The sequence below is a fragment of the Hippocampus bargibanti genome, linkage group LG01, assembly GCF_051943395.1.
Source record: "Hippocampus bargibanti isolate YZ-2025 linkage group LG01, ASM5194339v1, whole genome shotgun sequence".
Classification (NCBI taxonomy): Eukaryota; Metazoa; Chordata; class Actinopteri; order Syngnathiformes; family Syngnathidae; genus Hippocampus; species Hippocampus bargibanti.
Window position 1 is genome coordinate 14,916,876 of NC_142734.1, and position 26,039 is coordinate 14,942,914.

The 26,039-nt window shown below is 43.0% G+C and overlaps 4 protein-coding genes across 5 annotated transcripts; all 4 read left to right on the forward strand.

Moving 5' to 3' along the window:
• The first annotated feature begins 662 nt into the window (after nt 1–662).
• On the forward strand, nt 663–5,871 carry LOC148903255 (coagulation factor VII-like). 2 transcript variants are annotated; one of them, XM_088998649.1, is made up of 8 exons: nt 663–857; nt 949–1,112; nt 1,195–1,219; nt 1,933–2,046; nt 2,108–2,254; nt 4,087–4,205; nt 4,304–4,424; nt 5,268–5,871. In XM_088998649.1, exons 1-8 carry the CDS (start codon nt 755–757, stop codon nt 5,858–5,860), a joined length of 1,386 nt encoding a protein of 461 aa, XP_088854775.1. In that variant the 5' UTR covers nt 663–754; the 3' UTR covers nt 5,861–5,871. The 2 variants fall into 2 exon arrangements, with proteins under 2 accessions (XP_088854775.1, XP_088854780.1); XM_088998654.1 differs by having other exon boundaries at nt 669–827.
• A 665-nt stretch (nt 5,872–6,536) lies between these two features.
• Nucleotides 6,537–11,261, forward strand: f7i (coagulation factor VIIi). The gene is made up of 8 exons (XM_088998663.1): nt 6,537–6,695; nt 6,890–7,053; nt 7,890–7,914; nt 8,007–8,120; nt 8,218–8,355; nt 8,888–8,991; nt 10,133–10,253; nt 10,564–11,261. The coding sequence occupies exons 1-8, from the start codon at nt 6,638–6,640 to the stop codon at nt 11,175–11,177; spliced, it is 1,338 nt and encodes a 445-aa protein (XP_088854789.1). The 5' UTR covers nt 6,537–6,637; the 3' UTR covers nt 11,178–11,261.
• Nucleotides 11,262–13,089: 1,828 nt separating this feature from the next.
• f10 (coagulation factor X) lies at nt 13,090–19,519 on the forward strand. The gene is made up of 9 exons (XM_088998707.1): nt 13,090–13,249; nt 14,042–14,202; nt 16,297–16,321; nt 16,402–16,515; nt 16,602–16,733; nt 16,805–17,085; nt 18,313–18,430; nt 18,507–18,694; nt 18,970–19,519. Exons 1-9 carry the CDS (start codon nt 13,189–13,191, stop codon nt 19,390–19,392), a joined length of 1,503 nt encoding a protein of 500 aa, XP_088854833.1. The 5' UTR covers nt 13,090–13,188; the 3' UTR covers nt 19,393–19,519.
• Nucleotides 19,520–19,654: 135 nt separating this feature from the next.
• prozb (protein Z, vitamin K-dependent plasma glycoprotein b) lies at nt 19,655–25,901 on the forward strand. Its single transcript, XM_088998717.1, has 8 exons — nt 19,655–19,903; nt 21,423–21,586; nt 21,661–21,685; nt 22,980–23,159; nt 23,234–23,365; nt 23,434–23,510; nt 24,668–24,800; nt 24,879–25,901. Exons 1-8 carry the CDS (start codon nt 19,828–19,830, stop codon nt 25,457–25,459), a joined length of 1,368 nt encoding a protein of 455 aa, XP_088854843.1. The 5' UTR covers nt 19,655–19,827; the 3' UTR covers nt 25,460–25,901.
• The last annotated feature ends 138 nt before the right edge of the window (nt 25,902–26,039 follow it).

Sequence of the window (26,039 nt, forward strand, 5' to 3'; positions counted from 1 at the left end):
AAGGTGCCGGCCAGACCCCTGGCTATGTTTTTCCCTTCCACAAGGGGGCATCATTCCCTTTTTTCCATGTTAGTGCTTTGTTCCAGCTTGAGCTGTTGTTACCAATATGTACGTATTGTATTTTGGAAAGCTCATACAACTTCAGACCCATATAATTTAGGAATTAAGTCTTTTTTTTCAGATGAAAGAAGAGAGTCTAATGTTTATTACGCTGCTTTGAATGTTTATGTAGTCCTAAAACTCAATATTCTGTGGGTTCTGGAATTCGAGTGACAATTACAAAAACCCTGGCACTGGAGTGGACGCATTTTTGCATGTCTGGCAGTGAATGAGTTAATTTATTGTTTGTCGTATTAATTATTTTTGTCCAACACTTTCTACACAACTGACTTTTTCTAAGTCCTCTACAGAGTTGCATTGAGCAGAAAAGTCTGAACGAGGAAGATTGTGGCTTTCAGTGGTGGCACAGCAACAAAGTGTTCTAAAAAATCATTTTGGAATCTGTTCATGCCCTCTAATTTATTGTTCTTATTTAATGGTTGGTCCAAATGACAGCTGGTTGAAATGAATCGTCCATTTTTAATAAACTGGGTAGACTAGTAAAACGTTGTAAACCGCTTACCAGCAGAGGGCATCCAGAAAGTTCTCCAAGCAGTTCCATAAAGGAGGCGGAGACTTCTCATCAGGCTCATCTGCATTTGACCGGTGTTGGGGTTAAAGGACTTTGGCCTCATCCAGATCAACCAGTATTCCCATGGCGTCAACAGCCCGCTCGTGTGTCTTTGTAAGCTTGCTCATCGTCTTCAGCCCATCGTCATTGGCATCAGGTCAGAGAAGGAGAACAAAAGGAACCATGAGTATAATCACATTTTGTCGTGTGATGTTGATGTAGCCCTCGAAGAGGGACCGACTTCCAATTTTCAAACCTGTGGTGTGCTTGCTTCTCAGTCTTCCGAGATCCAAATGAGGCGCACAGTGTCCTGGTGCGCACCAGGAGATTCAACTCGGGCTGGCTGGAGGAGCTGCAGAAGGGTGATCTGAAGAGGGAATGTCTGGAGGAGAAGTGCTCGTATGAGGAAGCTCGTGAGGTGTTTGAGCATCAAGAGGCCACGGTTGGAATGTCTAGCCTATTTTCAGCAACTTCATCTCCAACTTGGCATTGATTCAGTTATCAATTGCTTTGTGTTTCCTTAGGATGAATTTTGGAAGACATACAGCAGTAAGCAGAAGAAATACTTAACAAGCAACTTCAAACTCATGAATCAAAGTCCTTTTTGAATCTTTTTTTTGTTACGACAACAGTTTTGGAGGTAGAAATGATGCTAACCCACAGAAAAACTTATCCTGTGACTCGTCTGTGTAAGCTCTCAGTCGTACAGGAGTGGTCCATCGATGAGAAGGTTTCTTCAGCCGTCATCTGTACAAAAGTGAAGGTTTCGGACGTTTCGCCTCCTATCCAAGAGGCTTCGTCAGCGAACTAAACTTTAGTTCGCTGACGAAGCCTCTTGGATAGGAGGCGAAACGTCCGAAACCTTCACTTTTGTACAGATGACGGCTGAAGAAACCTTCTCATCGATTATCCTGTGACTGTAAAGTGACCTTGAGAGTTTTGAAAGGCGCTTATAAATGAAATGTATTATTATTATTATAAAATCATTTGTTAGTTTGGTCAGAATGAAAAACCGAGATAAAAACCGCTATTCTTAGTATGAGTATGAGTAATTGTACAAATATTTACATTTACTACTAGTGTATGTCCAAAGGAGTCAAATTACTTACAAACATTCATTCCCATTGAATGGCGTCATTCTTCTTAATGTGTGTGTCAAACCCTTAACAGGACTGCCTTTGAAGCAAATTGGCACATTGCACAGCATTTTCCCCTTTTTGACTGATTATGCATAATTGACTTCACCGAGTGGCATCCTGCAGTTCCAGACCGCTGTGAGTCGAGTCCCTGCTTGAACGGGGGAAGCTGTTTGGTCCTCCCGGAATCTTACAACTGCTTGTGCCCACCGCCCTTCAGTGGCCTCAACTGCGAGCTTGGTAAGGTTACGCCACATGTGTCTTTACCAAAGATGAGATAAATCCTGTTTGTATGCCGTAGACGACCATATGCGGCCAGAGACATGTTTGCTAGAAAACGGAGGCTGTGAGCACTTCTGTAATCAAGACGAGAGAGGAGACAGAGTCAATTGCTCATGTGCAGATGGATATTCTCTGAATGCTGATGGCCAGAGCTGCATGCCCAAAGGTGACCTTAGAATTATTTGGGGATAAAGGGAGCAATATGTCTGTGTAAGCTCTCAGTCGTACAGGAGTGGTCCATCGATGAGAAGGTTTCTTCAGCCGTCATCTGTACAAAAGTGAAGGTTTCGGACGTTTTGCCTCCTATCCAAGAGGCTTCGTCAGCGAACTAAAGTCTGACTGGTCGTATCGGCCCCATTTATATATCCCTAATGTCCAGACCTAGTGGCGCCGGACACAGCTATGATAGGTCCCTACTCTCAGGTTGGGGGGGGCGCGGGACCCCCCCCTGTGGCCCCACTGATTGTTCCTACATTCCTGACTAACGATTGGCCTATTACACCCACTCCCCCCGGTATCACCTCATCAGCATAACGACCCTCATCAGCATTGCGAAAGTTGCCTAACCTGTTTTGCCTGAGCAGGCTATTGTATGAACGATCCAAATTGAACCTCACACCACCAGACCGGTTTAATGAAGGATTTTGTTGTTTTATAAGAATCGCCTCTTTTACCCCCCTTTCAAACCATCTATGTTCTTTCGCTAAGATTTTAACCTCATTGTCGTCAAATGAGTGGTTAGTAGCTTTTAGGTGCAAATGTACTGCCGATTGAGGCCCACTAGTATTATCCCTGCGATGTTGATAAAGTCTTTTTTTGAGAATTTGTTGAGTCTCCCCAATGTACTGCTCTTTACAATTTTCATTCTTACAATGTATGGAATAAACTACATTACTTTGTTTTTCATTTGGTAGCCTATCTTTTGGATGCACTAATTTTTGCCTTAACGTGTTTATCGGTTTGAAATAAGTAGGAATTTTATGTTGCCAAAGGACTCTTTGTAATTTTTCAGAAACTCCTGCAATGTACGGTACTGCTACTCCTCTCCTTTTAGAATCTTGAGAATAATTGGTTTCGTTCGCTATTCTTTCTTTCTGACAGGTCTGGACATTAGGGATATATAAATGGGGCCGATACGACCAGTCAGACTTTAGTTCGCTGACGAAGCCTCTTGGATAGGAGGCGAAACGTCCGAAACCTTCACTTTTGTACAGATGACGGCTGAAGAAACCTTCTCATCGTTGGGGATAAAGGGTTAAGTTTGTAGTGGTGATGTTTAAAAATATATCCAGATATGATCACAGAGAAGGGACATGCTTTTCAACAATAATTGATGCAAACTCCCAGGAGGCAGAATGCAATTAAGCTATATCCCCAGCCCCAAAAAAAGAACAACAAACACAATATTTTATGGTTACTCCTCCAGATATGAGGTAAAGGGTTGTATTTATTTTATATTTCCCCAGTTATTACGAAAGACATTTAAAAAAATGAATTCACTATGATTAGTTGGACTGTGAAAAATGAAAATTGTCATGTGACATTGCAACAACTTCTGAAGGGACAAACCACAGCAGCTCAAGTTGAAGGCATTAGTTCCCAGGTATGTCTAAAATATTTTGGGGTGACTTTCAGATATATAGAGTGCCTAACGTTCAGTGGGTTCACAGGTTCCAAGTTAAACAGCGGAGGAACCAAAAACCACAAAGGTACATGCTGGGGTTGTTTACAAATGATGCTAATATGCTAGCAAGGTTAGCAATTATGCCCAGAAGTCCAGCGGTCGTGTTCACCATGTCTGGCTTTCCATCACAACTACTTTTGAATCAAGAAACCGGCTGAAATGTCAAATTTAAGCAACTTACTTTGCTTTACATCTTTTTTTAAGTGACATTTTACCCTTTCTCTTTGTTTTGGTCAAATGACACGGAAGGGCTTGCTTGCTTGCTTGCTTGAGGGGCCAATGTTAAAGTACAGACTGTATTTCCCTTTCCTCAGCCTCAATAACGTGTGGCATGACCCCAGTTCTTCAAGACGCAAACAAAGCCAAAGAGCTTGACCCTCGTGCTCGGATTGTGGGCGGACATGAGTGTCCTAAAGGCGAATGTCCCTGGCAGGTACCATATGTTGCTTTGAAAAGACATCACAGCCCCTGAGTCCGTTGCACCGATGTAGGTAAGGTGCACTTCAACGTGTTTCTTGTTGTTTCGTGAAGGTGTTGCTGCTATATCACGGAAAAGGTTTTTGTGGCGGTGTCATCATTAAGCCCACCTGGATCCTCACGGCATCTCACTGCCTTGAAGATGTCGATGAGCAGTTTTTAAATGTTGTTGCAGGTATAAGTCACTGAACATGTGATTGTCTTTGGCTACGAATCTCTAGCATCCTAGTCATTAATGCACCTGGGCTGCCCCACTTCTGTGATTTCAACTCTGGTTAACTTTTCCTCTTTCGATTAACATGTCATGTCATCATTCATTAGTAATAACGTAAACACAGAAAGTATTCCTTTTCAAATAGACTTAGTGAAATAACATAACATAACATAACATAACATAACGATACGTATGTAGAGCTGTCACGGTTTGGAATTGAAGTGGAATTACATGGGGGAGATGTGAGAAAATCTCTTTTCGTCAATGGATGCTACAGCTTTGTGTTTGCTTTCAACAGTTAGCTGGTGGCAGACATTCACATTCCACCATGACGTCCCCGATCCACTGTTGAAAATGACGCTTTGATCCTCTCCTCTTTCATCTAGAACTGCTTCATACAACAAAGAGTGTGCAGAAAGTGCTTATGATTGAATGGCTGTCTGTGTCTTTTGTGTTGTGTCACATGATTTGTTATTTAGTTTTGTTGTTTTGACTAAAGATGGCGCCGCGAGAGTGACTGCCTTTACAGCAGCTCCATTATTGCGTTTTTCTACTTCTTTCTTTCCTTTCCTCTTCCTTTCATCACTTTGCTGCTGTGAAATGTACATTTCTCCACTGACTCCACAGACTAATAAAGGCTAATCCAAATGAAAGTGCCAACAACTGTACTCAAATACAGATATTCTGAAAGCCCATTAAGTACAGTGACAAAGAATTGTTTCTCGGGCGCTGACCTCACAACAGTGAGATCACAGTGTCCCAAGTGATGTTTATCCTGTTCTCTATCTGCTTTCAATTTGACAGGTGAGCATAACACCTTGGTGGAGGAGGGAACGGAGCAGGTCATTTCGGTAGCTCAAATCCTGATGCACGAGCGCTACGAAAAGAAGACGGCTGACAACGACATCGCGCTGCTGCGATTGGCCTCGCCCGTGGTTTACACTTCATACGCCGTACCGGCCTGCCTACCCACAAGGTCTTTGGCTGAGCGCGATCTTTGGGCCATCAACATCCATACTGTGAGCGGCTGGGGGCGACGAGCCGAAAACGGCCCCACCTCTCATCTGCTGCGTCGCCTCAGGGTGCCTCGCATACGTACGCAGCAGTGCATCCAGGAGAGTGGCGTGAAGCTCACTGAAAACATGTTTTGCGCTGGATACCTTACGGGCCGGGAGGACTCCTGTAAAGGTGACAGCGGCGGGCCTTTGGTGACACAGTACAAGAAGACCACATTCTTGCTGGGCATCGTGAGCTGGGGGAAGGGCTGTGCCCGACCGGGCCATTACGGCATCTACACACGCGTCTCCAACTACCTGCAGTGGATACACAACCACACAGTGACAGCAGTACAGCTCACAAACGACACACAACTCCCACCGCACGACCTCACTGCCTGAGGGCTCCCTTATCAATCATCATCTCATTCTCTTAAGCTCTCAACTTTACGATTTGGGACATTTATAGTGCCCCCCCCCCCCCCCCCCAAAAAAAAAAAAAAGTCTGTGAGTTATGTTCGCTTTTATAGGTCCTTTCTTCATTTTCTTCTCACCAATTTTTGCTCTTCCTGAAATCCTCAAAAATACCACAAGGTGGCACTATTGGGTATATGAGGTATGTGTTTCTGGAACACACCCCAATCTAAAAATATGTAAACAGGTATTGTAATAGCATCATGAAAAATAAAGAAAGTAATTTGAACTTGTATGGGGAATTTGCATCCCTTTTGACTTTTATTCATTTTTGTAATAAAAGTTGATGTGAGAGGTTATCGATGACAAGGCAATTAGACAATGTGGCTTTTCCCCCTATCATTGCTAATTTGAGTTTTCGTCTGTGTGTCCTGTTCGTCCAAAATGTCTGGCCAGGATTCTAACCTAGACAGATCCTTTGACTGTGAGGCCCATTTCACTGTTTCATGGTATGACTAAGTAATAGAAACAGAGCTTCACATATTCTGCAAATGTATTTGTAACGTGATATTTTCAGTAGTATCAGGTGAGCCAAAATCCAAAGTGAATTGACCTCCAGTTTATTGACTGACTTAATGGAAAAGGGGAATATGTTTGTTTTGTCAAGTCCGAGGGTCGTAAGGATGGTCGGATGTCTAGTTTAAAGGTTCGGCCTGTTACAAGCGAACCTGGAACTTGATTTTGCGGAGTAAACCGCTGGACATCATGTTGACGAGAAATTGCATTCTGTTGATTCTGCTGTTCCACATCGCTGCAGCTGCAGGTTTGTCCCTTAAATGCAAAAAGTGGTCATCTTTCCACAGATAAAACGGCGTCATTTCCTACTTGTTTCCTGTGCGACTAACATATTCACAATGCTAGATGTGGTGCTTTTTAAAGCTCCAGCACAAGCCCTAACATGCTTGAATGAGGTTTGGGATCCATTACTTGACTAAACGTGAATACATTTGCAATCAGTGTTCGTGGAGAAGCAGGAGGCAGATGCAGTGCTGAGTCGGTGGAAACGAGCCAACTCGGGATTCTTGGAAGAACTCAAGCAGGGCAATTTGGAAAGGGAATGCCGCGAGGAGATCTGCGACTATGAGGAGGCCAGAGAAGTGTTTGAGGACGACACTCTGACGGTCAGCCGGATAGCTTTTGGCCTTCGATTCTTGACATTGGCATTTCCCCATTCTTGCTTGATAAAAGGCACATTCTATAATTATTTGAAACCCCCAATTTAGTTTTTCAATTGAAGCACCATTGATATAGTAAAGTCTCGTTATATCGATATCTGTTATATCGATAGTACTGCTTATTACGATACTATTTCTATGAAGACAAGGAGAAAATTTACATGCCGCAGGATCGGATATATCGATCGTCCGGTTATATCGATATTTTTTCAGACTCCCGAGAATATCGATATAACGAGACTTTACTGTATATGGATCAATGTTCTGATTTATTGCATGTAGTATTTTAAATCTTTGGTGAATCACGTTGTTGGAGCTGCAGCGGTTGTAAAAGCTCCATAATTATACACCCATATTGTATTGTATTCTTTTTAATGTAGGTCCATCGAGTGGCTACATTAAGCAACTCCAGTCACTTGCATCCCCCATCTATGCACCTTATAATGCGGTGTGACCCATGTGTGAAAACAGTTTGAAAATAAGCCTTATATTCCAAAAATACAATCATTTTAACTACAGATGAGCATTAAAGTTAGTGCTGCCTGAGTAAAGTGGGGGAATACATGAAGCATAACAATCTCTGATGCATTTTGGGCATTCTGAACAGGAAAATAAGGTCAAACAAGCACTTACAAAATGAACCCCCCTCCTAAGGATCTGCAGGCCCATCCTGATATTGCTCTCTCGGGAACATTGATTTGATGTGTGAGGAAGGGAAGAAGCACTTTTTAGGTAGCATTGAGATATAATTGCTGTACTTTTGTTGTTCTTTGCTTCTACAGAGGAAATTCTGGGATACGTACGAACGTAAGTCCGTCTTAAAATCCAGGGACCTATATGTGGTCCTCTTCTCCTTCCTAACCATTTGCTATTGTCCTGAATCTTCATCGTGCTGTCAGGTCGGGACCCCTGCCGCATCAACCCGTGTCTTAACAACGGCATGTGCGTCGATGTCGGGAGCGGCTTCCAGTGTCAATGCGCCGAAGGCTTTGAAGGACGTTTTTGTCAGATGGGTACTTCCGGAAAAAAATAAAAACAACCGATTGAGCGAGCGCGCTATATGCGGTGATGTCATCTCTCAATGTGTCTCCCCCTTTCCCCACCTTTCAGTGTTTGAAGACTCGCTTAAGTGTAATTTCCACAACGGCCAGTGTCAGCACTTCTGTGACGGCTCAGGGAAACGCCGCAAATGCTCCTGTGCTGATGGCTACATCCTGGGCGAAGACGGGCGACAGTGCATCGCTCAGGGTGGGCGTTTTTTGTTTTCAGCAATCAGTTAGAATGCAGTCCTATTTTTACTCACGGTATGTGCTTATAGACCACAAATATTTTGCAGAGGTCACTGTGCCTCACCTGATAACCCTTGATGGCAAATGTGAGCAAGGAAATAATCAGAATCAGAATCAGAATCATCTTTATTGCCAAGTATGTAGAACACACAAGGAATTTGTTTCCGGTAGAACACGCTGCACTAGTATCGTCGTCAAAAAAAACTGCTAAGTGGCACTATACAGTTCCATTTTGGCTACTGTTGAAAGAGTTCAAAGAGTTCAAAGAGTTAATGGCTTGGGGGAAGAAGCTGTTTAAATGTCTGCTGGATTTGGTGCGCATGGATCGGTAGCGCCTGCCTGAGGGGAGTAGCTGGAAAAGGTGGTGGGCAGGGTGCGGAGGGTCCAGTAGGATTTTCCGCGCCCTAGTTTGGATTCTTGCAGTGTGCAAGTCCTCGAGAGTAACATGAATGGAATTTCAAATCCCATAAAATTTCCTTTGTGTCTTTCAGTGGAGTTTCCATGTGGTCAACTCGTTCCAAATAATCAGAGCATGATGCAGCAGACAAGGCTTGTGGGATCCAATCAGTGTGCCCAAGGAGAGTGTCCCTGGCAGGTAGAAGCTCGCATCATGAAGTCTGACTGGATTGGACTAGCCTTTATTAGTCTCACAGTGGAGAAATTTACATTTCACAGCAGCAAAGTGATCAAAGTAATAGGAAAGGAAAGGAAGAAGCATCAAAACCAAATATAGGACCTGCTGTAAAGGCAGCCACTCTCGCGGAGCTATCTTGAAGTAAAACGAAAAAACAAAATAACAAATAATGTTACAACACAAAAGACACAGACACTCATTCAATTTTAAGCACTTTCTCCACCCTATTTTTTGTATTAAGCAGTTGTAGATGAAAGAGGAAAGGATCCAACCGTCCTTTTCACTGGTGGATCAGGGACGTAACGGGAAATTGTGCACGTCTGCTCCAGGCTTAATGTTGAAAGCAAACATGAAGCTGTATCATCCATTGACGAAATGAGATCTCACATCTCCTGTCCCAAGTAAATCCGCTTTAATTCCAAGCCGCGACAGTTCCACATAGGCATCGGCGACTTGCGCTGACGCTCCTTCTCATTACGGGCTCCTCAAGCAATGCATCCATCCAGCCGCAGACTGTCCATCAGCACAGACCTTTCCGCTGAACAAAGCAGCGCTGTGAAAATGCTGCCCATTATAGGCGCAAAAAACAATCGGCCCAGAGCTGTCCAGCGATGACAGTCAAAGGGCACTGACTGTGCTGACGGAAAGGCCCCATTCCACACGACGCTCAACTCAACATGACAGAAGAAAACTCAAAAACAACTAAATAAAAGCAAGGCTCATAAGAGCACTTGTTGACGGCTGCCTACTCGAGCGTCATCTTGGAATTCTTGTGACAACCTGTGACCAGCGTGAACTGCTTCACATGTTGGCGGTTCAAAGTTATTATGTTTCAGTGTGGCTTGCAGCACCCGTTCAAACTCGGGCATATTTATCTGTGCCATCACTGCATGAGACATTGCAAATTGTTTTCACTCAGTTGTTAGTCTGTTTGGTAGTCCTCCAGCCCTTTGGTGTAAACTGGGCCCAAGTACAGTGCCAAACGCCTAGCGATCTTGTCATCCGTCCGCCAGTCAATCACAGGAAACTGAGAAATTGTACCAGAGTGAAGATAGCGTCTACACTGTTACAATAGTGATGGTGACTTTTTCTTTCTTGTTAGGTTCTGATTCAGTTGAACGGAGCCAGTCATTGTGGGGGCGCTCTTATCGGGGATGACCGTGTCCTGACCGCTGCTCACTGTGTCCACGGAATCAACCCTGGCAAACTTACTATAGTGGCAGGTAGGCAAATGAACAGTTATAGGTGGATGGTGGTGCTGGGAGCTCACCGGTATCTGTCATCAAGGGACTATTATTTTGGATGTTCACACGTTTTCCATTGACCAGCTGGGTCTCTTCATTTCAACACCGAGAGAGCCTGGGTTTTGGTGGAGGGTCCCTCAACCCCTTACACAGAGTTTTGTTTGCAAAGTGGTTTCTAATGTGGGGTTTTGTTGGCTTCATTTCATGTGTGAGGAGTTGGGTCCCCGTACTGATCATACTGGCCTATACAAACGAATATGAGTTGACCTGACTTTGATTCTGTTTCCAGGGGAATATAACCTAGACGCCGACGATGGCATGGAACAAAGAATCCCCGTTTCAACGGTGATCATACATGAAGATTACGAACCAGTGATGGGCTACAGCGACATTGCACTTCTGTATCTGAGTAGAGGCGTGTCCCTAAATAGTCACATACTCCCCATCTGCTTACCCACCAAAGACTTGGCAGAGCGTGAGCTGCTCCTGATGCGTTACCACACCGTGTCTGGCTGGGGCAAGAGGATCAGTGGAGGAAACGACGACAGCACCGTTTCTGCGGGCGTTCCCATTTCCCCGATCCTCCGCAAACTGTCTGTGCCCCTCATTAGGAATTCCCTTTGCTCCGAGAAAGGCCAGTACAACTTCACCGACAACATGCTATGTGCCGGCTACCTGGAGGGTCAACAGGAAAGTTGTCGCGGAGATGACGGGAGCCCCTTGACCACACTCTACGGTTCCACCCACTTCCTTTCAGGAGTGGTGGCTTGGGGGCGAGGTTGCTCAGTCCGAGGCTACTTTGGCGTTTACACCAACGTGGCCAAATTTGTTGACTGGGTGCAATCCAAGAACATGCCCTTAACCACTATGTCACCTGGCATGCTGCAAGAGAAAATACATTGAAAAACGAAAACCTTCAAATGATTCGCCATTGTCTGTTGTCAGTCATGTAAACTTTGATCGCTGAAATAAAAACAAACATCCGTATATTTTTTTTACTAGTCCTTTTCCACATAATTTGATAAAACATTTTGCAGCGTTGTTTTCCCAGCCTTTATTGAGACTAGGCACATATAGTAAAGAATGTTTTTTTTGCTTTGTTTCACCATGCAAAATCTCAATTATATATAGCTATTTGAGTGAAGTGGGAGGGAAAACTTATTTACAGTATTTTACATGTGAAGAATCTTGTGGCATAGCACTAAACTAAAAAGCCCAAAAGGGTCAATAGCCATGTCACATGATTGCGGTTGGGAATCCCAAGGTTACACGAATATAGTTTGTACTAAGATACAACCATTGGTAATCACGTTTTAGTTATGCTTTAGCTTTCACAAAGGCAATGCGAGGATACATATGAACATAAGTCCATGATAAATTTCACTTACTGTCAGAATTATTTTAGAAGTTATTATTCATTTGCTGTGATAATGATGTATTCAAACATGTATTCACAATATTATTGTTGTAATGATTGACTGCCTGTGATACATGAGTGTACAAGATGGAGTTATTTGGAAAGGGCCAACTTGGATACGACCTCAAATGGGAGACTAGTCTGCAGAGTGCGAACCACCGATAAGGGCTATTGCTCATATGTGCCAGAGAGGAGCCTGAAGAATGTGGATAGGGAACGCAAGGACACATTTGCAGACTGTGTGTCTCAGATGTCTGTGTCATACCAAACGTGTGTTATCAGACGCGAACACTGTGTGTCATTAGATATTTCTGAACCAAATAAGTAGAGTAGTTGTCAAATTAGTGACAGAGAACTTGTACCCGACAAATAAAGTTCTCTTGAGATGAAAAGACCACTGGAGTGCTTCATCCTCTCTTTTTTGTTTTAAATTTAATAAATGTCTATTTACTGAACCTGACACCAATTTCTTTCGCTGTTCAGAATCATTCTATAAACTGTTCTAAATGTTCTGGTTAAACACAACAAAGGCCTCAAAACGACAACATAGATCCTAGTCAAGGTGCATTTGGTCTACAATGAACTCTGAGGCGGGGAAGCAGCAGCAACAAGTAGTAGATAAAAAAACAAAAAACAAAAACGTAACATCACAATATCACTTCACAGAACCATAGCCAAATGGCTGCGGTTCCCCATTGAACAGTGCAAGGCTCACCATGGAAATATAGGAGTATTAATTGAGTCTACTTCATAATTTCCCTGTGCACTTTTTTATTTACATTGTTATTCATCAAACACCAGCTGAGGTTGGTCCTTGTTTCAGAAGATCGACCTTGTTCCTCTCCAATTAGAACAGCCAGATAATATGGCACTACACCAAGAATGTAGTAGGTTAAGTGTCACGACTTCAGTGCTTGCTTTTTTTTAACATGTTGATCTTTCAAGGTGTCATTTTTTTATGAACACTTAAAAATAAGGAGGGGGCGGGTGAACAGAAAAATGTATGATCTCTTCTAAGATTGTTATGGCCCAAAGATCTGTTCAATGAATTTGGAAACAAGTGGACTTAATTTCTCTTGCATGAATAATCTAATTTCAGTTGTTACATGTTGCTTTGTTTCTTTTTCATCTGTTTTCAACATTCATAACAACATTCTTCATGTGACCTGTCTTGTGCCTTCAATATGGTATGAGTTCTGTAATATGTAAATGATTAATAAAAACACAAAAAAAAGTCTATATTTTTTGTTGCAGTACCAACATTCATAGAATTCCTTTTCCAGTGCAAGTCTCGGATTCCAACAGGTGGTAGTTGTACATTATGTGAAACATTTGGACAAAGCAGTCCCCTCCCATCCAGATGGGTCCACTGGAACACGTTGACACCCCTTCCTCCCCCACAGAGGTCATCGGCCTCCCTTCCTGCCTCTCGGTGTGTATTCAGACTTCAGATCATCGCTACACCACAAAGAGCTTCTCAACTCACCACCCGGCGCCATGTTTTGTTTTGGTGGCTTGTCGCTTGGCCTACTGTTTTTACATCTGGCCACCGCTCATGGTACGTTCGTTCAATGACAAGGGGCGAATCATGCGGGGTAACAGTGGGAAGTGTGCTCTTAGTGTGTTTGGTATGAGTGTGTTTGTTCAGTATGTCTCAATGTGTAGTATGTGGAGTGTGATGTCAACCTGCCACACCTGATGAGGGTTCTATCACTTGATTGGACAAACTGATTCTCAAAACTGTTTTTGGAGGCATTCACTGGACTGTTTGGAGGCATTGCTGGACTGTTTCTTTGTTTGTTACAATTGAATTTACAATCAAAAGCCGGAAAACCTAAACATTATTTGATTTGTATTTTACATCTAAAAGACATCAACATAAATTATATTTTCATTTTTGGGTCAGATTTTTGGGGGGGCGTCGGCAGAACTGTGAACAAATCATTAGCACATCTATCTCTCACACAGTCTCACGAATCCAGCCTTCCAGCCTGAATATAGTATAGTCTGTAATGCTCAAGTGGGGGTTTACTTTCACGATCGATGTTTGTCGTGGCTTTGATTGAATGTGGCGTCAAATAACTTAACATTTTATTAATATCGCTGACCAAATTCAACGTAACCATAATTCAAGTTTGTATTTTCAGAATCATCATTTTTGATCTGATGCTAACATTGCATTATGAAAAATCCGTCTTTTGTCGACAAAGTATTTGTTTTTTTAATTGCTAATGAAAAATAGAAAGAACAAATGATCGCACGGAGTTACATGCAAATCTGTTTGATGATCTTTTATGACCATTATGATGCAGACTGCGTGAATCTTAATACAATCTCTTGCCATCCTCAGTGTTCCTGGACATCAAAGAGGCCAGTGAGGTGTTGATACGACCCAGACGAGCCAACAAATACTTTGAAGAACTCAAGCAAGGCGACATGGAGCGCGAGTGCCGAGAAGAACGCTGCAGTTGGGAGGAGGCGCGGGAGATTTTTGAAGATGAAGCTCTAACTGTATAAGCAATACCCAACACACACACACACACACACACACACACACACACACACACACACACACACACACACGCACACACACACACACACACACACACACACACACACACACACACACACACACACACACACACACACACACACGCACGCACGCACAAACACGCACAAACCCTAAAACAGATAAATCAGCAAAATAGCAGAACCACCAGAGGAGAACCTAGCAATGGGGATCACTATACCCATTAAGTTCATTCAAGTTAGGTGTTTATAGTTCAGTAACATGGCATGTACATTGAACAATACTGAACAAGCCTAGCTAGAAGTTAGTTTGCTACCTAGCTACTAGCCATTGTTGATGTTTTAAAGATATCAGCCCAACACGTATATATTTTTTTTTTGTTGTCCTGATGTATTCTAGTAAAATATATGCAATTTAAAATACTTAACACCCAGTGAAAATGATTTCGTGTGCATGTTGGGTATAAAGTTCTAAGCTGAATACTTTAGAAGTATTTTTTGCACATAGACTTGAGTGACACTTAACTTTTACTCCGAGGCCATATTCAACTTTTAAAAACAATTGATAAACATACCGGTACAATTTGACTGAAACTACATTTTCTCATATCTGTACACTTGACTCAAGAATCAAATATTGCTGGCAGAAAAAAAATGTCTGACAATGGCTTTGCATGAAGACGACGAATAAGAGGAAGTTGGGACAGAGGGTGTTTGGACCAAAAGGACATTGAAATAACACTACAGTAGCTAAGAGAAGTCAGTATTTCAGAGTCCATGGACTGAACCCTGCCGCAAATAGAGAAAATCCCCAAATAATTCATGCACGCTTAAAATGGGGGGTTAATTGCGTATTGATGTAACAAGAAGTTGGGAAATCATTAAGAACAAAGAATAATAATGCACCAAAACGGACAGAATAATAAACCCATTAATCATAAATGACTGTACACAGGCATTAAAATATGGACCACAAACACCTTATCCAATACCGCCTTATCCTCACTGGGGCATATTAACAGTATTAACTATAGCAAAATAGCCTGAATAACATTTACTAGTATGACACCACACAAGGGGAAGAAAAATGACTTTACACAAACAGTAAGCCATTCAACTCATCTTTTGTGATTCACACACAATAATAAATGTTGTGGAATACAATAGAGTAAGACGACATCTCCACTGGGAGAGAAGCAGAAACTTCCTTTTGGCTTCAGTTCTGACTGTTGCCCATGCTGAGTTTAAAGACTGCAAACAAAATTGGAAATTTCAAAGGCGATTGAAAAAGCTCTCTGAATTATGACGAAATCTAAACTCACCAAGGTACCAGATAGTGCTAAAATAATATTCTTGTTGCTTTAGACAAAACACAAAGTTTTAGGTGAATAACAAGGTATGGGTTCCCCACCAAAAGTATGCAACTTGGGAAGGTGCAATTTATAACATGTAATATGTGACTGCTTAAAAAGTGAAGCGTCCATTTTAAACCGTGACAATAGAATATAAGAGAAGCATACTTGAACTTCAAAACTGTATTTTTTTCAGAATCACCAGAACATAAAATGTACAGTATGTGTTTTGTTCAGTCATGACAATAATAACAATGAAAGGCAGGAGAAAACATGTTAAATGTGCGACTTGCTACCTGACAAAGTTCCCCTAAAATACGATTCATTCTATTAAGATTGTGAAGTTCAGCCACAAGATTCATTCAATTTTATTTCCTGTACTCAGTTCAAAACAAAACAATGTCACAATAATCAGAATCCCAATAAATGCATTTAAAATGGCCTGTTTGTTCTCAAATAGAGAATGTATCGTTAAACCCTTGAGGGTCATCATTTTTGGCTATATTTATGATTTAACAGAGCCAATTATCAACGTTTTTAGTGAAATATATTGTTTATTTTGTATCTGTAACCTGATTGATTTCCTTATTTATAGTAAAGGTAAACGAGCTTTTGATGGCCTTTTGTCCGTCACAGCAAGTGTGACATGAGTGTCCTTGAATATCTTCACTTGACTTTTTAACCGATTTCATGTTGTTGTTTTATTTTTCATGCGAAAATTCAGGACAAATTCTGGGCCACATACTTTGGTAAGAAGTGAGATGCATTGCAGAACATTTGGTGGGTGTTTGTTTTGTTCTTTTATCCAAATGTTATGTGCTTGACCCAGATGGGGACGCGTGTCTTTCAATGCCCTGCGCTCACAGGGGACGTTGCGAAGATGGGATCGGCAGTTACACCTGCTACTGTTACGAGGGCTACCAGGGTCCCAATTGTGAAATTGGTGCGTAATGACCCCTCCTGCGGATGCGTTCGTCATCCCTCTGAAAAGGTTTTCAACCATTCATTGCATGTGCTGTTTTCTTCCAGCTATTCCTCAGCTCTGCGAGAACCAAAACGGAGGTTGCCAGCACTTTTGCAAGGTGGAGCAGGGAAACATAGAATGCTCATGTGCTGACGGATATTTCCTGTCTTCCGATGACAAATCCTGTGAATCTAACGGTGAGCCGGATTTCACACGAACCACATTCTGATACCGCGAGCCTCTGTCTGACACGATAAAACTTTTTCAGAGCCCTTCAAATGTGGCGTCACAATCAGTGGCAAAACCAGAACCATTTTTAGGTACCAGCGCCCGAACATCACAGAGGGAAATGTCACCGAGTTCAACCAGACCCACGTCGAAAGCAATGACACCGCCGCCGCCATTCTGCCGGAGGGCTCACTTGGCAACGTCACCAGTGAAGAAATGCTGCATGAATTGGTGGAGGAAGAAGAAGTCTTCTCTGATGTAGTGGGAATGACCCGCATCGTCAATGGGGAGAACTGTCCACCAGGAGAATGCCCATGGCAGGTGCAGAGAGTTGATCAACTCAGACACCGAGCACCTGATTTACTAAAACACAACGCAAACACATATGGAGGTTCATCTATGAACCAGGCTTGCATCTGCCGAACAGGAAACATTGACGAGTGGTTGATTTTCTCGCGATTTTGGAGGACCAAACATAATGATACGTCATATGCACTGCAAATGATCAAACCGGAGACAACTTTGGTGTCTCAAAATGTGGAGGAGACAGATAAAATGAGAGGCGGGAAGGGATATACTCTGCTTGTGTAAAAGACAAAAACTATGGTGACATACTGTATTATCTATGAATTAATATTTAGGAACTTCTGGGATTACTTTTTCCACTAGTCACAATCAGGGGCGATAAACCTGATGACAAAAATCCTTCCAGCTGCGCCAACTCCCATGCATGCAGAATTTGTTAAACCTAACATAGCTTTTGAGTGGCAGCTTACTTCAACGAAACTGGTGTGGTGTGTTTGCCTCCTCCACTTCCAATTAGCATCAACTTCAACATCTTAACTGTGCTCTCCCAGAGTTACCAAGTGCGCAAAACACCCTTTCAAATACCATGGGGGGCTTCACCGGATGCCAAATGGGTCATTCCCCCCTTCCCCCAAAAAATAAAATAATAAATAAATACATAAGGTATTTAAATCCTCGTCTCACCCCCCTTGGGAGGTGTCTGTCCAACATTTTAGCTCGGGTCCTCTACCAGAGGCCAGGAAGCTTGAGGGTTCTGCGCAGTATCCGTGCTGTTCCCAGCTCTGCGCTTTTCTGGACGAAGATATCCGATGTTGTCTGTTGCAGCCACTCGTCTAGTTTGGGGGTCACTCTGCCCCAAGTGCTCTGACCACCACAGGCACGACTGTCACCTTTACCTTCCAGGCTCCCTCCAGCTCCTCTCTGAGCCCTTGATATTTATCCGGTTTCTCATGTTCCTTCTTTCTGATGTTTCCATCACTCGGGACCGCTAAATCCACGGGAACGGCTTTCCTTTGCTCATACGGTAATTAACCGGTCTCCCCGTTTCTACTTTTTGCAAAGCGGTGTGCCGCGATACGTTTTTCGATGAGAAATGTTTGCCGAAAGGTTGGGAAACACTGAGTCAGAGTAAGAACAACACTTTGTATCGTAGTAAATCCAGGCCCCAAGTGTTTCCCCTCGACACGTACACAGAAAGTAGATGAATAGCGCATCTTATTCCCGCCCCTTTTGTCAATGCAGGCACTACTCCTTGATGAAAACGACAGTGGGTTTTGCGGCGGGACCATCCTCAACGAATACATCATCCTAACGGCGGCGCACTGCATGAACCACACGTCTTATATCTCTGTGAGGCTGGGTGGGTGCGACTGAGCAGTCAGAGTAGGTCCCTGTCGTGTTTTTGTGATGAAAAGACACAGTTTCTGTCCATCCAGGTGATTTTGACTTATTGGTGGACGAGGGGAATGAAGCCACTTACAACCTGGAGACTGCCCTAACCCACAAGCTGTACCGTTCTGACACTTTTCACAATGACATTGCGCTCCTCAAACTGGCCTCGCCGATCAAGTTCTCCAGATACATCCTGCCAGCTTGCCTGCCTCAGCCAGATTTTGCTGAAAAGGTAAATGTGTCCCACAAACACAACTGGGCTTTTGGGTTGAGTTGCAAAATGAACCAAACACACATGGTCAGTTTTTTGGGGACCTTCTGTCAACTTATGAAAGCACATGTCCAATTAATCAGTATTTCATTGACTTTTTGCACAACTTATTGTTCTCTAGCTCAGCGGGAGCATTCACTGCAGATGTTCCAAATGTCCAAGAATGGAGATGTACTATACTACATGAAAATGTAACTTTTTTATAATTGTATGTGGGCTTCGACTTGTCCTTGCAGGTTCTAATGAAGCAGCAGGACGGCATGGTGAGCGGTTTTGGACGTCTCGGCCAAAATCTGCCAACTTCTACCATCCTGCAGCGTCTCTCTGTACCGTATGTGCCCCAACAGACTTGTAAAGAATCCAGCAGTTTCCGTATTTCCGCACACATGTTTTGCGCGGGCTATGACAAAAAAGCGATGGATTCATGCCGAGGGGACAGTGGCGGCCCACACGTGACGGCGTACAAAAACACCCATTTTGTCACTGGGATTGTGAGCTGGGGCGAAGGTTGCGCAAGAGAAGGCAAATACGGCGTCTACACTCAAGTCAGCAAATTCATCAAATGGATCCGGGCCGCCATCAAGGTGCTGTTGCGCAAAGAGAAGAGCGCGGGAAGGGTGAGGAGGCAAGGTGAACCGTTCAGAAGGATCTATTTATGAGACGGCCACACAAATTCCTAACAGAGCGTGGAGACAAGTTGTAAACTCGGGCCATTTGGCTGCAAGGCAAAAGCTTTTCACTGTGTATTTTTCAAAGCCTCTAAATAAACACAACAACAGAGTTTCATTTGAGCAAGATCAACTCAGGACACCCACGTGATGAAGACTAGTCAAGTGCTTATATGGTTGGCATCAGGAGCGGCCCTCCACGCAAATAAAACGAATAAACAAACACGCTTGTTTGGGGAGGTTGAAGTCCAAGAACACGGCGTTTCCGACAAACCACACTTGATGTTCAAACGTGATGAGGACAGACAAACATTCAGGAGGCGACCCTGGGACTCACGGATGTCATGGTGGACCACGTGTTGGTCGGCGCTGGGTGAGAGAGCTTTGCCACCGGGATGTGACGACATTCGTTGACCACTCAGTGTCATGGCGCTCGCTGGAGTGGCTCTCCTCTTGTTCGTCTCGCTTGCAAGCGGCCTTCGGGTCCATGGCGGAGCAGACGGTAAGAAGTCAACTTTTTACTTGACATCTTGTGAGACGGTCTGATACTTCTTGGAACATCTTTGGTTGTTCAAAGGAAAACATGAAATGACATTTTTTAGTCCTTCCAGTAAAAGTGGAAGCCTGACCTCCAGAAATATTTGGTGATATTCAGGTTTGATCTGCATTTAGTGGCAAAACAATAATTTGCCATGTTTTCGGCAAGTCCTGAAGGGCAATGCGAGTCTCATTAGATTTTCTCCCATTTTAAAGTGGATGAAAGCCCAATATGAGTTACAAACGATCCAGTTGCAGTAGTTTAACTATGCAGTTCAGTAGTTTACTGAGGGGGGGGCGTAAGAATACCGAGACAGCACAAAGGGCAGAGTCACTTAACGCCATACCTATTTCACTTAACGCCATACCTATTTTTTTCCATGAATAATTTCACTAATCACAGAAAAGTAATTTTCATTCACATTTAACTAATTCTGGCTCGATAGATGCATTAATGCACATTCGTGATAGAATACAGCCAGCGGCATAGCCAGAATTTTTTTCAATGGGGTGACCTCCGAGAGGTACTGGCAACTGAGATGGTAGATACGTGCGTCAATTGTATTTAGATTTTTTTTCCCATATATTGGACATATCGCATTATAAGACGCAATTTACAACGGACCCACTAGATGGGAGTTACGCTCAATGAAATGCTAAACAAAACATTGATTTATATAGTGACCATCAGATGTCTGTAAAACTTTGTTAATAAAGCAGCAACACAATTTGTAACACTGAGTCATTAATGGTAAACTCTGTTGCAGTCGGTCTGTTTCCGCGTTCGACTGCAAAGTCAATCGCCTTAAGTTTAAACTATACGCATTTTGCTAGCAAGGAGCCATTTTGGGGTAAATATTACCATCATGTCCATACACAAGGCGAATCGGGTTTTTAAGAACATGGAAGGCTTTCAAGTGTGCCTACTTCCTTCCAGGTGGCCAAAACCCAAACTTATCCGATGCAATGACTCATAAGCGAACACTTCAATGTCATTTAGTCTGAGAGAACAGTCAAAATGACAGAATGGTGATTTTTTTTAGCTGACTTTTCTACACTGACAAGAGGCGCCTATGAGAAAATGCGGTATTTTAATTTGTGAAACCATGGCAGTGGTTGTAATAATTTGTCGCGGTTGAGAAAGGTTGCATGATCCTAGTGCCTACCACCTATGTAATACTGTCATGTCTGCTTGCCCGAGTTTAAATGTCATACATTTGCCTCACATCAAGTGGAGGAATCAAGTGTTTTTGACTGACAATTTAGGGCAGTTGTAATATTATTTTTTGAATATTATGTGACCATTAATAACAAGTGGCAGAGTATAAAGGGAACAAGGCTCTGATGTGAATGTGATAATGGCAAGCAAGTCGCAGGCATCAAAATCTTTACCAAGTTACGGAGGTAGCATTCTATGTGTGTACCCGTACGATTAATGTGTGTCAGAATATGACACAATTATCGATGATTACATGGTGTTGTAGTATTTGTACAGGCGCCAGATGCACAAAGCATTTTCCTGCGTTCCAAACGAGCGAACCACTTCCTGGTGGAGGAGATCCTGCAGGGTAACCTGGAGCGGGAATGCCACGAGGAGCGTTGCACTTTTGAGGAGGCCAGGGAATATTTTGAAGATAACGACGAGACGGTCAGCTCAACCAGGAGTGCATCACCTGTTCTCGTCTTCTGCTTTTAGTTTTCAACATGTTTCTATCCCGACAGGTCAAGTTCTGGAGCACTTATGAGAGTAAGTTTATGCCAAAGAAATCGTGCCGATTGGGGCGATTTACAAATTGGGAGTTAAGGGCATGTGGAAAAAGAATCTACTACTACTCACATCTATTTCCAGGAGGCCAAAACCAAAACTTCTCAGATGGAATCACTCATAAGTAAACACATCCATGTCATTTAGTCAGAGAACAGTCAAAACGACAGAATCGTGATTTTGAACGACTTGTCTACAATGACAATATGTGCTTGGGATAAATTATATTCTAAAAAGTCCCTTTAACATTTTTAACAAAAAGAACCACCATTAATCCAAGTAGCACTGTGGATTCATGGTAACTACCGTTCTGAGGTTGCAGGTTGGAAATCCATCTGAGCAATACCTGTGTGGCGTTTGAATGATCTGCTTGTGCTCAAGTGGGTTTTGTCAGCGTAGCCCAGCTTGCTCTCACATCTGAAAAAAAACATGCATGTAAACCTCACTGTAAACCTGAAATTATGAACTATATCTTACCAATGCCACACACTCGCCAAATCTATCAAAGCAAGTATACAAACACCGTATGACAAAAGAATTCAAGCTTACATATTCTTGTTGTGAAGTCAATCCAACATCTGAAAATAAGATGAAGTCTGCAGGTTTCCCAATGTATTTTTATGGAGATGGTTTACATGATGTTGCAATATTGAGAACAGACATTAGCTCCCCCCTAGCAATTCACTCTCTAAACCAGGGGTGTCAAAGTCATTTTTTGCAGCGGTCCACATCGTAGTTATGGTTTCCTCTCAATGGCCGTTATGAATTTGGGGAAGCCATTAGAATGTTTAATCCCCTCCACATATGACATATAGAGCGCACAACAAATTAATGAATAACTAGTTTTCAAATATGAAGTCAAGAATAATGACTGTTGTTGTGGTTTACATCCAAAAATATCACATTTTGGTTAGGATTTTAGCAAGCACCATGGAATTTCACAAGTTTGATTTGCTTTCGCGGGCCGAAAAAAAAAATGTGGCGGGCCAGATTTGGCCCCCGGGCCTTCACTTTCACACCTGTGCTCTAAACGGTGAGCCAAATATAACTGTAAAGTGCCTGTTTACAATTTTGCACAAGTCTGTGGAACAGCATCTCGGGACGTACCATTACATTAAGGAATTCCATTAGATTACAATGGCCTTTATGAGTGTCCTCCATACTTCTTTGTCATGTCTTTTTTATGATGATACTAGTGCAGCATGTTCTACCGGAGACAAATTCCTTGTGTGTTCTATATACTTGGCCAATAAAGATGATTCTGATTCGGGGACAGATCGAGACCAGTGCAAGCCTAACCCCTGCCTTCATGGTGGGAACTGCACTTACAAGCCAGGCGGATTCCACTGCTCCTGCTCCTCTCCCAACCATGGAATCATTTGCCAGTTGGAAGTCCCAGTAGACGTGAACAGCCAGGAAGACGATGTCAGGTCCCCAAAAGCACAAGTGGTCGCAGGTAAGCCTCAGAGATGCTTCAAATATCCTGTCACACGGTCTGATAATCTTGCTTCAACGTGTGTTGTCTTTTAGGAAGGCTCTCGTGTCCCACTGAAGGCCCCAACGTTTGTCACCAGCTGTGCACGGCGACGTCTCATGCTTTCACCTGCTCCTGCGTGGAAGGATTCAAACTGCACAGCGATGGACGAACTTGCCTGCCTGAAGGTTCCAAACCACAACCACTCGCATACAGTTCAACTCTGACCTCAACCAAACATGTCGTCTGTCCTCAGTGGAGTTTCCTTGCGGAAGACTTCTTGGCTCCTCTGAGACAGTATCGATGTGTCACCACGGAAACTGTCCCTGGCAGGTGACCTAAACATGATGCCGTGTTTTGGTTGCATGAGTACTCTAGACGTACGATGTCTCTTTCTCACAATATTGATCAAATGTGGACAGAATATGCTAATTTGTGGGTTTGAGACCCTTCCCATGAATGACTTCAATGTTGAGGTCAGCAAATGGAGCACTTTAGTGAGAAGCCTCCACTTCAATCCTTGCATTTAAAGGACAACCGACGTCACTTTTTTTGTTTTTTAACTGACACCAGAAAAACGTTTGATAGAATCTAAAATACCCAAAACACGCAGTATGATATTTTAGTTAAATGCAAAACACCAATAAAAATGACTTAAAGTGTCCAAAATCTGCAAAAAATTGAGCTTCGAATTGGGCATTTTCAGAAAGTCCCGCCCCCAGTTAGTCACGTCACGCCTAGACATCTTGCATTGCTCGTGAATCAAAACAATGGCTTCAGATTCGGAGAATATGCTTTCTTGTTACACATCCAGTTATATGATTCAAATAGTTCTGAAGAGGAAAGCATACATGTTTGCAATCGATTAAAGAATTTATTTGTGCCATTTTGAGGCAACATTGGGGGGAAATCTCTCACCCAAAAAAGAGGCACAAAATGGCGACCTCTTGTGGCCACCTCCGTTTCCACCGGCTGATAAATTCCTTATATGGCGCTTGGCCACCTCCGTTTTCACAGGCTGATATATATATATATATATATATATATTAAAGTCTCGTTATATCGATATCGGATATATCGATAGTCCCGGTTATATCGATACTATTTCTATGCACGCACAGAGAAAATTACATGCAAACAGGGTCATATATCGATAGTCCCGGTTATATCGATATTTTTCCGGACTCCCTTGAATATCGATATAACAAGACTTTACTGTATATATATATATATATATATATATATATATATATATATATATTATATATATATGAATAAACCTTTTCATCGATGGCAGTTTACGACTTCTTACACAGACGTGCTAATGCACTCAGTTTGCTTCTTCAAATGTCCAACACAAAGTGAAAAACAACGCTGAGCAGCCACAAATTTGAGGACCCATTATCTCTATATTGCCTCTTCAAATAAACAAAACAAAAAATTGATGTCTGGTGTCGTGTGAGCAAGCGTCCTGTGTCAATTGCCTGCAGGCATTGCTGCTGGGGAGCGGCGGGACGGAGCTCTGTGCCGGTGTTTTGTTGGGTCCGCGCGCCGTCCTAACTGCCGGCAATTGCCTCCTACGGGAATCTCAACCCCAAGCCTCCAATTTTTTGGTCGTCGCTGGTAATTCCAACAAGATTTATCAGATGAAACGACTCTTGTGTATATAATGACCAATAAAGCTGCTCCTTTTTCTCTTAGGCAACATGGACACAACAATGTCCGTGAAGGCTTTCCACATCCACAAACATTTCATTCGAAATCACCATGAGAACGACTTGGCCCTCCTGGAGCTGACCTCCCCATTGCCCATTGGCCCCACCCTCCGCCACCTTTGTCTGCCCACCAAGGATTTCAGTGAAAACATCCTCATGAATTCTGGGAAGTTTGGGGTAGTGGCAAGCATGAACCAACACCTGGACCAGAACCTCGTCTACATGACTTTGGACGAGTGTCGCAGGCAGCTCAACGTCTCACTGCCACTCAGCAATAAAATGTTCTGCGTGAGAGGACGGACTGGAAAAATCCTGATGCAGGGTGAGAAACCAAAACACAAGGCGAGTAGCAACGGATTAAGTTCAACAGAGAGGCAATGCGGCGGACTGTTGTCCGCAATGCCTCTCGCCACCGTGGAAAAGGGGACAGCGTTTCTGACTGGGCTGCTCATCGAGCCACCTCAAGGATGCCTGGGGAACGGACTGGTCTTCACCAAAGCGTCGCGACATCTGGCCTGGATAAGACAGCATCTGGAGGCCATTCAATCACACGATGGCACAACCTAACAGTCAAAGAGAAACTAAAACGGGGGAAGCTCATGAATGACCTACACATTTGCACACCAAGGATGTTCTCTTCTGTATATGACTAGAAATGTTCGCCAATGGCTGCAATGTAGTTCTGCCTTCCATCAGAGGGCTCTTATTATTGTACAAACTCATTTTTTTCCAAATCAGAAGTCAGGGATAACAATTTGTTCAAATGTTGCTGAATCTATTTTTTTCCTTTGTAATCTCACTGCAATGTTAGGATCGTTTTGAACATGTACCACGAACCAGTTGTGCATGATTTGCTTAGCCAGCAAATCATATTTGACATGCGTGGGGTCTAAACTGAGAAATCATGTCTCTGGAGGATGGGAACCTTGGAAGGACTGACTGACATCGGGGACAGAAAGAGTACAACATAATGAAATGTGAAATGCAGCAAAAATAAATAAATAAATAAATAAATGTGTAAAATAAACCCAGACAATAAAACCTGTCTTTCAAATCAGTGTATTAAAGGACAACCGACACCATTTTTTGTTTCCCAGCTGACATCAGAAAAACATTTTATAGCATTTAAAATACCCAAAACATGCAG

Bases quoted from the DNA above. Each gene is read 5' to 3' on its own strand.
- LOC148903255 (XM_088998649.1), top strand. From the start codon at position 755: ATGGCGTCAACAGCCCGCTCGTGTGTCTTTGTAAGCTTGCTCATCGTC. The intron at 4,206-4,303 runs GTACCATATGTT...TGTTTCGTGAAG, and splicing joins AAGGCGAATGTCCCTGGCAG to GTGTTGCTGCTATATCACGG. The intron at 4,425-5,267 runs GTATAAGTCACT...TCAATTTGACAG, and splicing joins GTTTTTAAATGTTGTTGCAG to GTGAGCATAACACCTTGGTG.
- f10 (XM_088998707.1), top strand. From the start codon at position 13,189: ATGTTTTGTTTTGGTGGCTTGTCGCTTGGCCTACTGTTTTTACATCTG. The intron at 14,203-16,296 runs GTATAAGCAATA...GCGAAAATTCAG, and splicing joins TTGAAGATGAAGCTCTAACT to GACAAATTCTGGGCCACATA. The intron at 16,516-16,601 runs GTGCGTAATGAC...GTTTTCTTCCAG, and splicing joins GGGTCCCAATTGTGAAATTG to CTATTCCTCAGCTCTGCGAG.
- prozb (XM_088998717.1), top strand. From the start codon at position 19,828: ATGGCGCTCGCTGGAGTGGCTCTCCTCTTGTTCGTCTCGCTTGCAAGC. The intron at 23,160-23,233 runs GTAAGCCTCAGA...GTTGTCTTTTAG, and splicing joins AAAAGCACAAGTGGTCGCAG to GAAGGCTCTCGTGTCCCACT. The intron at 24,801-24,878 runs GTAATTCCAACA...TTTTTCTCTTAG, and splicing joins CAATTTTTTGGTCGTCGCTG to GCAACATGGACACAACAATG.
- f7i (XM_088998663.1), top strand. From the start codon at position 6,638: ATGTTGACGAGAAATTGCATTCTGTTGATTCTGCTGTTCCACATCGCT. The intron at 8,121-8,217 runs GTACTTCCGGAA...CCCACCTTTCAG, and splicing joins AGGACGTTTTTGTCAGATGG to TGTTTGAAGACTCGCTTAAG. The intron at 10,254-10,563 runs GTAGGCAAATGA...TTCTGTTTCCAG, and splicing joins CAAACTTACTATAGTGGCAG to GGGAATATAACCTAGACGCC.